The sequence below is a fragment of the Podarcis tiliguerta genome (genome assembly GCF_965153285.1).
Source record: "Podarcis tiliguerta genome assembly, chromosome: 2".
Classification (NCBI taxonomy): domain Eukaryota; kingdom Metazoa; phylum Chordata; class Lepidosauria; order Squamata; family Lacertidae; genus Podarcis; species Podarcis tiliguerta.
Genome location: NC_139535.1, coordinates 54827255 through 54840802, shown reverse-complemented (window position 1 = coordinate 54840802; position 13548 = coordinate 54827255). Strand labels below are relative to the sequence as shown.

Here is a 13548-nt window from a genome sequence, read left to right as displayed (position 1 = left end):
TCTCTCCCCGAATATAACCAAAGCATGCATAACAATGGTCAGATTCCGTTTTCTAGTTCAGCTAGCACAGGAATGTCCAACCGGTCGATTGCGATCTACCAGTCAGTTGTTCCTGGTCAACTTTGGGTCTGACTCCCCAATAAAAGCTGAACAATTTTGGTTAATCCAATGAGTAGATCATTGCCAGTGTTTTTATAGTGGGAGTAGATCGCAGTCTCTTGGAAGTTGGACATCCCTGAACTAGCACATCATCTGAATGGGGTTTCTCCCCATCTGAAACTGGGGAGAACCTGTCACCTGAGTAATGCTGAATCCAGCAGTATTCCCAAGCACCTCTCATACAGTCCCATGCAAGGTAGGCCATGCACTCAACTCAGAATTATCTGTTCCGCTGAACAAAAGTATCTCTGTGTTGACTTGATTCAGTTTCCATTGAGCAATGTAGAGCTTGCTTCTGAGTAGACAAGCAGAGGATCAAGCATTAGTCATTATTCAACAGTTCTCATGAAAGGATTCAATGAGGAAGGGACAATAAATCTGAAACACATCAAAAAATGTACTAGAGAAATGCTATTTGTAGGAAGAGCTCAGTCCTATGCTTGCTAATTAACATTAGCAACAAATTAGATGATTAGCAAATGCGTTAGAAATCAACAGAGGAAATAGATAAAAGGTTCTGGTCTGCTCTTAAACATGGCATTACAAACAGCCTTAATGGGTTTTTTTCTCCTCATACCTTTGGGATTTATTATGATTATTTATTAAACTTATTAGAATGTGACCTGAATTAGGCCAAAAAAATACCTGGCCTAGTTTTATCAGTTTTGTTTTCAGCACAGGGCAGGAAACAGGGATTTCTTGGAAGGGGAGAGAGGGGAGCCTCCTGAATCTACCTCTGACAGATGTTACAATGTTGGCAGATGAGGATTTCTTTCAATCCCCCTAGAGAGAGATATAGATGGAAGTGCAACCTACAGCCTACCTAGACATCTTTACAACCAAAGGCAGAACAACAGCCTACTCCCCTCCCTGCCACACTACAGGAAGCTGCATCCCCAGCCCCTTGCCCAAGAGCGAATGTGTAATCTGCAATCCTCCTGCTTTCCAAGTCTCCTGTCTCAACGACACAAAAGCAGGTTTGGGGCCCTGAGAACCCTTCCCTTCCTTCATTTCCTTTGAGCTACTTCTGGAAAACAGTGTGCATGTTCAAGCCGGTCTTTGCATGTTCTGTGTGTTACACACATGTGGCAACTTCCACATCTCAGTGATGTCAGCGACAAAATTTCCTGTTGATTTTAGCAGCTTGTGAGCTTATTGATTTATTCCCCTTGTATCCAGCTCCAACTCAGATCAACTTGCATCTGGTTGCCAGGGCACTCTCCCATCCCAGCAGCTTACAAAGCTAGACCTGTTCAGTTTTCAACAGTGGAATTGCAACTGATGCTTTCAGACCGTCGTCTGTGCGGTCTGGTTCCATGGGTTAATTTCATGGGTTGCTCACCTGCTTTAGGTAACAAAATGTAAATCTCAGCCATGTGATTGGTCCAGTGGTTGCAGCAGTATGGTCATTCTTTGCCCCCTTTTGACCTTTGAGTAGGAAGTCTAGAACAAACATAAAATATTAGCTGTGTGTGTGTGTGTATATATATACGCTCTAATTTACAGCAAGTGCAATCTGTTTTCACTGTCCTGCTGCACAGCATTTCCCTGTCCCCCAATCACAGAGAAGAGTGCCCTCTTCTGGATGGATGGTATCACAGCATTTGACATCTTTATTTCAACTGCATTTTTGTCTTTGCTTTGTGGTTTATGGGCCATTAAATTAATAAAACACTTTAAAATTTAGTAAAAGAATATAGGTTTCCTGTAGTATCAAGCAATGGAAAAATGATGAATAAATAATCAGACAGAGTGATATGATATAGCTTTTCTGATATAACTGAAAAATGAATTTAAAATGTAGTGGGTTGGATTCAGAATTCAGCATGCCTGGTGCAAACTGACTTCCTCACCTTCTGGTTCCCACAACAGCCTTCCTAGCACCTAGCATTGTTCCATCAAGGTTGGGGGAGCCCTGCTGAATGGGGTCGGCTGTTGTGCAGATAGGAGGGCTGAGAGGATGGTTCACACACACAAAAAAGCTGAGTGGAAGCTCCTATGAGCAGAACCCCCATTCACATAAGTTTCCTCTGCCCCATTTGAGAGGAGGCACCCTTCCCCCTCAGCCCCCTCTGCCACATCTCAGCCCACCCAACAAGGACCTTGAGTGGAGCATTATGGAGCACTGGAAGGCTGCCATGGGGGCGCTCAGCTTCAACCAGCTCTCTCACACATGGCTTAACTCTGTGTCCAACTCATTGTTTGAACTAAGCTTAAATTTCATGTAAAGACAAATTCCAGCACAGATCACCTTATAGCCTTTCATGCCTATAAAGCCAAACGTTTTGCTTAAAATACAGAGTCCGTAAAGGGTGTGTGTGATATAATAGCTTTAACCACTTATAAAAGCAGTTTAAAAATATGCCACGATACTTTCTAAAGCCAGAATTCTGTCCCGTTTCTCTCACTGCAGCCTGAGTATGTGGCCAGGTGTTCTTGAGGAAAGGCTACCTTCCTTGCACCATGTTTAGGGATAAAGCAATGATTGCTTGTCATCATATGCAATCCCATCCACATTTTTTCAGAATTTCTGATAGTCAAGACACTTTCAGTGTCTCCCTATAGCATATTTTTAAAGTTTTATCGGTTCCCTTATTTTTGTTCATGTTTCTTGCTGTACACTGCCCCAAAATCTCATACAATAAAAGATGGTAAATAGGGGTGTGTGTGGGAGTACACACATGGCTCCCCCTAACAGCAATCTCATGCTCTGACTATGCGGCCCAAATGGGGCCACTGAGAAAGAAGTGGGAGGTGATGTGGGAAAATCCGGAAGTCGGCAGAAGGACAACTTTAAAAGCAAACAGACCCATAGGGACTTATAAACAGCCTCATGAGAACTGAGCATGCTCAGTAGCCAAGGTATATTGAGCGTCGTGGGCTGCGGTGGGGAGAAAGAATGAAGCATGCAGAATTAAAGCAGGTTTAGTTTTTGCTTAATCTTGACTCTTTTGCTGCAGGTCCCACCTTTTCTCTCTATATAACCGCGGGGTCATCCGCGGCCTGTTCACACGTTTAGATAATGAGACTTACAAGCGTGAATAGTCTATTCAGGCGGGCTCCTTTCGTAAGCAAGGTCTCCCTTGGATCATCCCCGGACCCGGATCTTGCAGCGGTATACGCTGCTCTGCAAAGCGTCCCCCTAACGGAGCCGCGTTCAGACGACGCTGCTGAATGACTAATCTAACGGGGAGGAGGTGCCTGTCTTTCTTTCGCCCTGCCGCGGAGGGAAGGGAACCCGCAGCAGCTGCCAAGCCGGGGAGGGAGCCTCCAGAGCCCGCAGAGTGACGTGGCCAGGAGAGCACACGACAGGCGACGACACATAGGGGTCTCCTGGGCATGCGCAGTGAGGGAGGAGAAATATTGGGGAGGGGGCGATGCTCGGACGTCTCATGCCAACGAAGCTCGTATGGAGCCATCCTCGCTCAGGTTCTTGCACGCCGGCTGGCTGCTGCCTGGGAATTCAGTGGAATCCGTAAAAATGGGTGATCGCCCCCCAAATCACGCGCCCCTTAAGATCAGGAGTTGTGCTGGGGAAGGGGGTGAAATCCAGCCTCAGAGAGAGAATAATGATGAGAAGATGCTTAGAAAAGGGGAGATCATCCACCCCCCCCCCACCAAGGGGTTGCTCTTGTAGCCGCGTGGGGCGGGGGGAGGTTGGCAAAGGATGCCACGGCTTGGGCTGCCTCTGCCCGGCTCGCAGCAGCCTCCGCCTCCGCCTCCCGCCCAGGCTGTGAATGCCGAGGATTTCCCTCCCGTGGCAGGGATTCCTCCTCCGCCGCGGCCCCCGCGCGCGGAGGGGGCGGAGGGGGGCTGGGCTGCTGAATCCGCGTCTCTCTGCAGCACTAGCCTAATTCCAGCACAGGAGCCCCTCTCCAGCTCCCAGCTCCGAGCCGAGTCTCCGAGGACTGCGGGGGAAGCACTTGCAGAGGCGGCCGCGCAGGCTCAGTGAGATCTCACTGCGTCTCAGGTTCTCTCGCTGGGCAGATGCCAAGAAAAGGAGGGGGGAGAGGGAAGCGGGGGAGAGAGAGCCAAAAGAAAAAACCCGAAAGCCTGGGAAGCATCAGGGGCTTCTCCTTGGCACCGAGGAATCCCTGGGCTGCCTGCGCTGGGGAGTGGGGCGAATCCCACCTGCTGCTGCCAAGCAGCCTGTTTTGCAGGGCCAGCCAGCTGCGAAGGAGACGCTCGGTCGCAGCTGGCCCTGGGCGCCAGGGGGCAGCACTGAGCCGCCTGCCTTGCAACTCCCCGAGATTCCCCTGCATTTCGCATCATCAGGAAATTCCCTTTGACGAGATGCCTCTGCAGCCTTCTGCAGTGTGCGCGCCCGGGGTGCTTGGCGCTGGCACAAGCTCTGCTTTCTGTTTCCCTCCAACCTCCCGCCCCCAAACCAGCCAAGCAGATTACAAGGGTAGCCCAGGCTGGACGAAGCGCCCGGCTCAGCAAAGGGCACCCCCAAAACTCGCCCCAGAGGAAACAATTGTTTAGCTCGCTGAATATATGGAAACATCGCGAAGGCCTTGCAGCTTCAAGTTGGTGAAAACAAATCCTTGCATTCGCCTTGGAAATGGGGGGGGGGGAGCAAAACCAAAATAAATTGAGGTGGCTCGACCACTTCTCTAAGAGGTCAATTGGGGAAATGAACGCCTGAGGTGAGAATGGGCGCGTGCGAAGTGTCTCTGGCAAGCTGTCATCCCGAGCAAGAAGAAGGTGCAGCAATGCTACGTGGTCTCAGTGATTGCCTTGCCTCCGCCATGTGGTGCTTATCCGCACAAGGCAGGCTGTCAGCGGCAGCAGCAGCAGCCTCCCCGAAATGTATCGGGAGGAAACACGTGTACGCTACCGCCGTAATGCAATAGGAAAGCATAAAAGGGATAAGCCCCAATTCTGGAAAACACCTCAAGGAGGATGCCGATCCACCTAAAATGCATATACAAGATCACATCCGTGTGCGTATGCATATCACTAATTTTGGAATCAGAACTATCGCCCGGTTCCGATTGCACCCAGATCCTAGCAGTGACATAGAAACCTAACTTCGCCCATATGCACGTATTGACAAGAAAGGAGGAAACATCCATCCTTTCGCCCTCGCCTGCCCTGATTATCGTTTAAAGCGCGACTAATCCGCTTTAGCGGAGTTCTAGAATGCACGCTTCAAACTTGGGAAGCTATTCCCGCAGGAAGTTCGACGGGCGCCCTCTGGCGGCGGGTGCGCTTCTCCGGCGCTGCTCATTGGCTCTGCCCGCCGCACATACGGCCGGCTTTTCATTCTCCCGCGCGCCCCCTGGCGACCAGGGGTCCGGAGGGCTGCTCCTCGACTCGGACCCCGCCGATGTGGAGTTGCCGGGAGCGCCGATCAGGCGGCTCCGCAGCGCCTGGCCCCACAGGGCAGCAGGGAGACCAAGGGCTCCTCCGCGGCTCTCCCAGCTCCTCCTCCTCCTCCCCCTCCCTCCTCGCCGGTCTCTCCTCTCCTCCCTCCCGCCGCTGCCGGAATTGCCATATAAGGAGCAGGAAGGCTCGTGCCGGAACAGGGCCTTTTAAGGGCATGGCCATATATGGACTCTGCGTCCGGGGGCTTCCGGGGGCCGCGGCGGAGACTGCAAAGCGGGGACCCCGCGGGGGGGGCGTCCGAAGGCTCCGGCTCCGAGGCCCGGGCCGAGGGACTGGGTCCCCAGGGGCCCAAGCGGCCCAGTCAGGCCGCGGGACTCCCGCCTCGGGCCCGGCCGCAGCCCCCCTTCTCGGCTTCCCCCAGTGTCAGGCTCTGACGCCAGGCGGGGTCCTCTCGCCCGGGAGCCATATAAGGGCTTCCTGCCTTCCATATTTGGACATGTACGTCAGGAAAGGGGCGGTGCGGGGCCGATGAGACCCGATATATAGAGGCTGCTCTGGGGCGGGCGGGGAGCCGAGAGCTTCTAGCGAATCGAGCCAGGGGGAGCCCCAGGCAGGGCGGGCGGGGGAAGGGAACGCAGCGCCTCCCGCGGGCACAGCCAGGGGGAACCCCAGGCCAGCGCCCACCCCGTCGACCCCCGCTCCTCTTGCCGCCCCACGGGCGCCGTAGCCCCCGGTCCAGCGCCCCCCCCCGCGCCCCCATGGCTGCGGCCAAGGCCGAGATGCAGCTTCTGCCCTCGCTGCAGATGGCCGATCCCTTCGGCTCCTTCCCGCACTCGCCGCCCACCATGGACTCCAACTACCCCAAGCTCGAGGAAATCATGCTGCTGGCCGGAGCCGGCTCGCAGTTCCTCAGCCCCGGCGGCGGCAGCGAGAGCGGCGGCGCCGGAGGAGCAGGAGGCAACGGCAGCTTCAACCCCTCGGGCGAAGGCGGAGAGCAGTCCTACGAGCACCTCGCTGCAGGTAGGCAGAGGCACGTCCGGGTGTGGGGGGGCAGAGGGGCAGCCCTCCGCCCCGTCGGGCAGGGGACTCCGCTCTCCGGAGCGCGCGCGGGGAGGGAGGGGGATTCTCCGACGTGCGTCACCCGCCCGGGCCAGGTAGCTCTGGCAGCTGGAGCCGCGCCAGGCGCTGCAAGATGTAGCCCTGAGGGAAGCGGGGGGGGGGGGGAGGGAGTCCCCGAAGTGGGGCCGACCAGGCAAACGCGATGCCCCGAGATGATCAACTAGCTGGGGGGTGGCAGCTGTGGCTCCGATGCCTGCTTGCTTGCCTTTGGGGTGGCGATGGACGGAGGAGGTGGCGGCGCTGTGGGGACTTACCTTGGGCCGCTCTTCTCTCGGCAGACACTTTCCCCGACATCTCCCTGAGCGGCGACAAGCCCTTGGCGGTGGAGACCAGCTACCCGAGCCAGACCACCCGCCTGCCGCCCATCACGTACACGGGTCGCTTCTCCTTGGAGCCGGCGCCTGGCAGCGGGGGCAGCACCCCTCTGTGGCCCGAGCCTCTCTTCAGCCTGGTCAGCGGCCTGGTGGGCATGGCCACCCCGCCCGCCACCTCCGCCGCGGCGCCGCCGGCGTCGTCCGCCTCGCAGTCCATCCCGTCGTCGTCGTCCGCCTCGCCCAGCCCGGCGCTGAGCTGCTCGGTGCAAGGCAGCGACTCCAGCCCCATCTACTCGGCGGCGCCCACCTTCCCAGCCCCTGGCGGGGCCGACCTCTTCCCGGAGCAGCCCTTCGCCAGCCCGTCGGGGGGCTCGCTGTCCTTCCCGCCGCCGGCTTACCCGACGGGCAAGAGCACCTTCCAGCTGCCCATCATCCCGGACTACCTCTTCCCGCCGCCGCAGCAGCAGCAGCCGGGGGGCGACCTGGGCCTGGGCTCGGCGGAGCAGAAGCCTTTCCCGAGCCCGCAGCCGTCGCTGACGCCGCTGTCCACCATCAAAGCCTTTGCCACGCAGAGTAACGGGGGCGGCGGCGGCTCGACGGCGGAGCCCAAGAGCCTCCCGGGGTCGTACCAGGCGCAGCTGGTCAAGCCCAGCCGCATGCGCAAGTACCCCAACCGGCCCAGCAAGACCCCTCCCCACGAGCGGCCCTACGCCTGCCCCGTCGAGTCGTGCGACCGCCGCTTTTCGCGCTCCGACGAGCTGACGCGCCACATCCGCATCCACACGGGCCAGAAGCCCTTCCAGTGCCGCATCTGCATGCGCAACTTCAGCCGCAGCGACCACCTCACCACGCACATCCGCACCCACACGGGGGAGAAGCCCTTCGCCTGCGACATCTGCGGGCGCAAGTTCGCGCGCAGCGACGAGCGCAAGCGCCACACCAAGATCCACCTGCGCCAGAAGGACAAGAAGGCCGCCGACAAGGGACACGCCGCCCCGGCCGCCCCGACGGCACCTTCCGTGGCCGCCTCCCCGCTGGCGCCCTACTCCGCGTCGCCGGCCTCCTACCCTTCCCCCGCCTCCTCCTACCCCTCGCCAGGGCCGGCCTCCTACTCTCCCCCCGTGACGTCCTATGCCTCTCCCGTGACTTCATACGCCTCCCCCGTGACGTCGCCCTTCCCCTCCTTCCCCTCGCCCTCGGTGGCCACCAGCTACGCTTCCATGGCCTCCTCCACCTTCCAGAGCCAGGCGGCGGCCACCCCCTTCCCATCCCCCGGGGGCCTCGGCAGCCCCTTCAGCTCGCAAGTGACTTCTGCACTTTCTGACATGGCCTCCACTTTCTCGCCCAGGACAATCGAGATCTGCTGAGAGGAGAAAAGGGGGCGAGGGGGGGGACACACACAACCACCACCAAGACTTTCCTGATGCCCACCCACCCCGTCTAGGTAGGGTGGGGTGCTGATAACAAATCTTCCTCCGGCACTTGGTGGAGGAACAGTGGACTCCCTCGCAAGCCAACCCGGCCCCCCAGCTTACCAGCAGCCGGGGGGGGGGTGGGCTGGGGTTGGGACTTATCTTTCAACTTCAACTGCCTGAAGACACAAGCTCCCGGACACCGGAGTTCCTCTCCACTTCTGTTCTGCATGGACGAGAGAGGTCTTTTTTCTTCCGTGATGATTTCCCCCCAGCCCGCATTTCATTCCTTAGGGGGGAGCAATGGGACTTTGGAAAAAAAATCCATGCATAGACAATGTAATATTGTATTATGTGCCATGGCTTTGCTTTCCTTCTGGGTTCTTGACGTGAACAACCTCTTTGCATATTCATATTGCGTTCTTTGGAGTACGAAGGGCCATCTCTCTCGCGCGCTCTTTCTTTTTTGTATAAATGGTAATTTTTCGCTCTTTTCGTGACGACAAAGCTGTACTGGGTTTTACAACTTGTTTTGGGGGGTGGGGGTGGGATGGGGGAGGAAACAAACAAAAAAAAAAAGCAGCACTTAACTATGTATTTGAGCATGTCAACAGAGTGTGATGTTCTTTGTAAATATCACCTAGAGGATGAAACACTCTCGCGTGGCGAAAAGTTTTCCTTTGGTTTGATTTGTTGTTTTTCCTTTTGAGAACAAAAAACAAAACGCGTCCCAAGTCTTGGTGCCTTGTTGTGAAGCCCTGCTGACGTCATGCAACTCTGCGATTGGATGCTTTGCATCTAGCCTTAAGGTGAAAAAAGGGAAAGTGGGGGGAAGGGGACTCTGAGGCTCGAAAACACACACAGGAAAAAGGGGAAAGGAGCCGGGAGACAGAATGTAAGCAAAAAAGCAAAACAAAGCAAAACAAAACCCCGAACTTCTCAAAAAGTCTATTTTTGTTACAGAAGTGTAAAATTTATAAATATATTCAGCAGTTGGAATGTTGTAGTTACCTACTGAGTAGGCGGCAATTTTTTGTATGTTATGAACATGCGGTTCATTATTTTTGTGGTTTTATTTTTGACTTTGTACTTGTGTTTGTTTAAACAAAGGTGACTGTTTGGCTTATAAACAAATTGAATGCGCTTTACTGCCAATGGGATATTTGGTGTACAATACCCTCTGGAAAAGTCAATAAAAAATATCGAGAGACCAGCAGTCCGGCTTCCTCCTTCCTTCCTTCCTTCCTTCCTTCCTTCCTTCCCTATAGGCTTCCAGGGCTCTGGCCCGGCAACTCTCCTTTCACTCACTCCAGCTCTGGCCCTTTCCTGTACCTGCAGCCCAGCCCGACGGCTGGGCCTCGTCCCGCACCAGTAGGAATCTCTTGCCCTCGTGGTGGGAAGTGATCTCTGGGTTTCTCTCTAGGGGGAGAATAAGATGCCCAAGTTCTCTACGACCCAGTTGTCATGCTTATGCGTGCGGCTGATGTCTCTATTCGCCCTTCATGCAATGCAGAGGTTTGTTCCATGCTGAAGGACGTCGCCTTGCTCTCCCAGACCTAAAACGCCAACTAGCCCTCCCTTCCCCTTCCCACTGGGCATTGGGGGGGGGGGCGACCCTCGCGAAGGTTGGAGGGGAGAGGACTCTGCTCCCCGGATCTGCCAGGTCTGTGCCCAGCAGCTCGTCGTCGGAAGTGTCTGCACGTCTCTGCGGTGCGGTGCCACAGCTGAGTCCACCGCCAGCGCCCTCCGTTAGCTTAAACCCGACGGCTCTTTATTTCGCTGGTGGAGGCGTGTTTGCTGCAGAGACGGTGGCGAGGGGGTCGCATGCCCCCAGGCAGGTGACCCTCGACGGATAACGCTGGAGGCATCCCGGTGGGAGGGGGAAGCCTGCCAGGCACTTGGCTTAGATGGGGCAGGCGGGATGTGGGGCTCCTAATCCCCGTGGTCCGAGGTCCCAGGCAGCTGTGAGTCCCTCAAGCCCCTAGATAACAGCTCTTCTGCCAGGGAGCTAAAGAACTGACCTCCTTCCAGCCCTCCCCCATTATAAAGGTGGTGGGGATGGATCCTATTCCCACTCTATAGCAGGGCTCTACCGAGGCATCTTGGCCAAACCCTGCTGCCTGCGTTAGCTGCTCACACCACAGCTACTAAGCCCGCTCTGCTCGCTCCCTTGGCAGAGCACATGCAGTCTCTCTCTCCCGCTTCAAACATTGCCCTAAGGCGGGAGTGGCGGCATACAGAGAGACCCATCCAGAATCGGGGCTGCGAATTGGTTCTCTCGCTTGGCTCTTGGCTTCTCTAGCCGGGTTCAAATGGCTGAGGAGCTCATTCTAGGATGTTGGACCCTACCTTGACTGTTCTGAAGGGCCAATTCCTTTTCAATCTCGAAATGTTGCTTATCATCCCGGAGCCTCCCTTCTGCTCCGGTTTATACGCAAGTCAGTCCCATCGTGGGGTTTATTCCCTGGCAAGCGGGTGTAGGGTTGTAGCTCTCGACTGCAATCTTATGCATGTTTACGCAGGAGTAAGTCCTTCAACAGGGGCTCAGTCCTGGATCAGCGGGCACAGTATTGCAGCCTGCGTCGTCTCCGGCACAGCAGTAGGTCACTATGGTTCCCATTTTACAGATGAAGAACTGAGGCTGGAAGTTATATAATGACGGAAGTGAGCCGTGAAGCTATATGGCAGTGAGGGGAGCTGCTAGAGAGAAGATCCCTCTGCTTCTTACCAGCGCAGGTTTAATACACCCAGAAGCAGAGGTTTAGCAGAGACTCCCTCATTCTCCAATCCTGGAATACTTTCGCTCTCTTCAGGGTTGCCAACTTTTTTTCTGGATAGGTTCCTGTGCAGGACAGGCAGAAACCTCACAGGTGCTGTATCTCGCAGCATTTCTGCCTGTTCTGAAGCTGTAAACAGTTCAGGAAGTTATGACAGGGAAAACAGCTGGAAATTCTACTATCTCTGGGTGGGCCCTTTCTCACCTCCCCATTCTCAGAGCCTAATTCGAGACAGGGCTCAGCCTCAGAACTTGTTCTGGGTGTCTACATCATTCTGAAAACCCCCCGCCAAGCAGGGGCAGCCTGCATGGCTCTGGGGCTTGTGGAATCATGGAAAACAGCCTTCCTCTGCACATGTGCAGAGTGCATTCGCGCCCATCTGGTATCTGTCTCCAGTCTTTAGGGCATTTCGCTAATGTGAGGGGGAGGACTTGGGGGCGGAAGGGACATTACTTCCGGACAGCTTGATTTCCTCCCCCGCCATTCAGAAACCGGGCGCTGCCCCCATAGGCCAGTGGTAGCCAAGGCATTCAGATGATGGACTGCAACTCTTATCACCCCTTGCTGGGGGGGGGGCAATCGGAGTTGGGAGTCCAGCAAAATCTAGAGGGCTCTGAGTTGGCTACCTCTGCCCTAGGCTGCGGAGTAAGTCGAACTGAATATCTGAATCCTTTACCTTACCCCCTAGACAGCATCTAGAAGTTGGTATTCCGACTTTCATCGCTGGCATTTTTCTAGGAAGCAAACGGCATTTATGCATCTGATTTCAAAGTGGATCTTGTTTTTGACTTTGGGTGCTTGCGCTGCGCAGAAAAGATGAGGAAATTCTAATAGGATGGGCTGGGAGGAGACGCCCAGGTCTTAATAATCTGCAATGCATTGGGAAGTAAGGGAAACTCCTTCGTCCAGCATCCCTTTGAAAAAGAAGCCGCGAGGCTGTCCGCGCCGTCGAACAGACGGGACTTTGATTCCACTCCCGCGCCATATACTGTATTAGTTCCGCACCACCCAGTCTCTTATTTCTGAAATGGCAGCAGCCGGCTGATACTGAGCCCCCCTTGTCCCTCCCCCGCCAGCAAGCTCAACCCACCCAGTTAAGTCTGCTGCCCGACTTGGCATCCCGCTGTCTTTTCTTTCGACGGGGGCAGAAATGATGGCTTTGCTCCAAAGCGGCTCCTCCCGCCGAGGAGGCGCTATTCTGAGACTACCCAGAGGGCAGGGCTTGGGCTTTTCGGATCTTGCGCGGGGCGGGGAGGGGGGGAGAGAAAGCTGGTTCTGAAATCCCACTCTGGCTGCTCACGAACCAGACCCCCGCCCCCTGAGCCCCCTACGCCTAAAATGCAAGGGACAAGCGTTTCCTTGCACGGAGATGCAGCGTGGCATCGCTTTGCCATTCCTGGAGGAAACCTGCCGCCCCAGAAGGTCGACACCCCAGTAGCTTTGGGCATTTGCAGCCTTTCAAATGGGAGTTCTCAGCAAACATAATTCGGAAGTCGGTCGGGCACACAAGAACGGGGCTGGCTTTGAAATAGGCGAGCTTAGCGCGGTGGTGTCAGCCTCGGTTCTTGGCCCGAGAACTGCAATATACTAAATCCTCATAATTCCATGGCAAGAGCGTCCTGAGAGCCAATCGACGTTTTCTTTCTGCGCCGTTTCCGAGCTGCGCCACAGGCGCAGGTTCCACCGGTGAAGCTTCCTCCCATCACTTCACCCCAGGGCCAAACAGAGGCTGCAGCTCGGCGGCCACCTTCTGCTTCCCGCAGGGCTGGATGGAGATGTGGCAGGGCAGTGAAATGGAGCCACCGACGGACAGCACTTCTCTCTCATCAGGACCACCGAGCCCAGCCCTTGCTGCAAGACAGGCAGGCATCCTGCACCTGCCCGACCTTTCCTTGAAGGGCTGCTGCCACAGCCAGGCAGCTTGTGGATTCGCTCTTCTAGCCTTCTCTCTTAGGAAGAAGGCTTATTTTGATACCCAGCCATCACTCCTTATTCCCCCCGCTTTCTAAGCAGTAAATTATGCTTTCCGTTTCTCATTACAGTATCGGCAATCCTTCTAACAACCCTGTAAGGTTGGCCAGTATCATTATTATCGTCATTATTATTCCCGTGGGACTTGAGTCAGGGAGTGGTTGATTCACTCCCTGATCTGCAGGAGTCTCTCCGTCTGACAGCCTGTATCCTGCTCGTGTTTGCGATGCTTGAATCTTCTACTTAGCGCCACCAGAGCCTGGTAGCCAATGCCAGTTCCTTCATCAGGGTTCTCATTGGACAGACTGTTTGGGGGGTGGGAGAAAGGCATTGATTGGCATGTTGGAGTGGGGTGGGGGTTCCTCGCAGCTTCAGGAGGCTGCTTCCGATTTACCCGGAGCCCACTAGGAAAACTTCAGATAGCTGAACGCATGGGATGGGGCTTTGGGGGCTGTTTACATCGTT

The 13548-nt window shown here is 55.5% G+C and overlaps 1 protein-coding gene across 1 annotated transcript; it reads left to right on the top strand.

Annotated features, from left to right (window-relative positions):
- Positions 1–6057: 6057 nt before the first annotated feature.
- Positions 6058–9551, top strand: EGR1 (early growth response 1). The gene is made up of 2 exons (XM_083424500.1): positions 6058–6510; positions 6888–9551. Exons 1-2 carry the CDS (start codon positions 6249–6251, stop codon positions 8288–8290), a joined length of 1665 nt encoding a protein of 554 aa, XP_083280626.1. The 5' UTR covers positions 6058–6248; the 3' UTR covers positions 8291–9551.
- The last annotated feature ends 3997 nt before the right edge of the window (positions 9552–13548 follow it).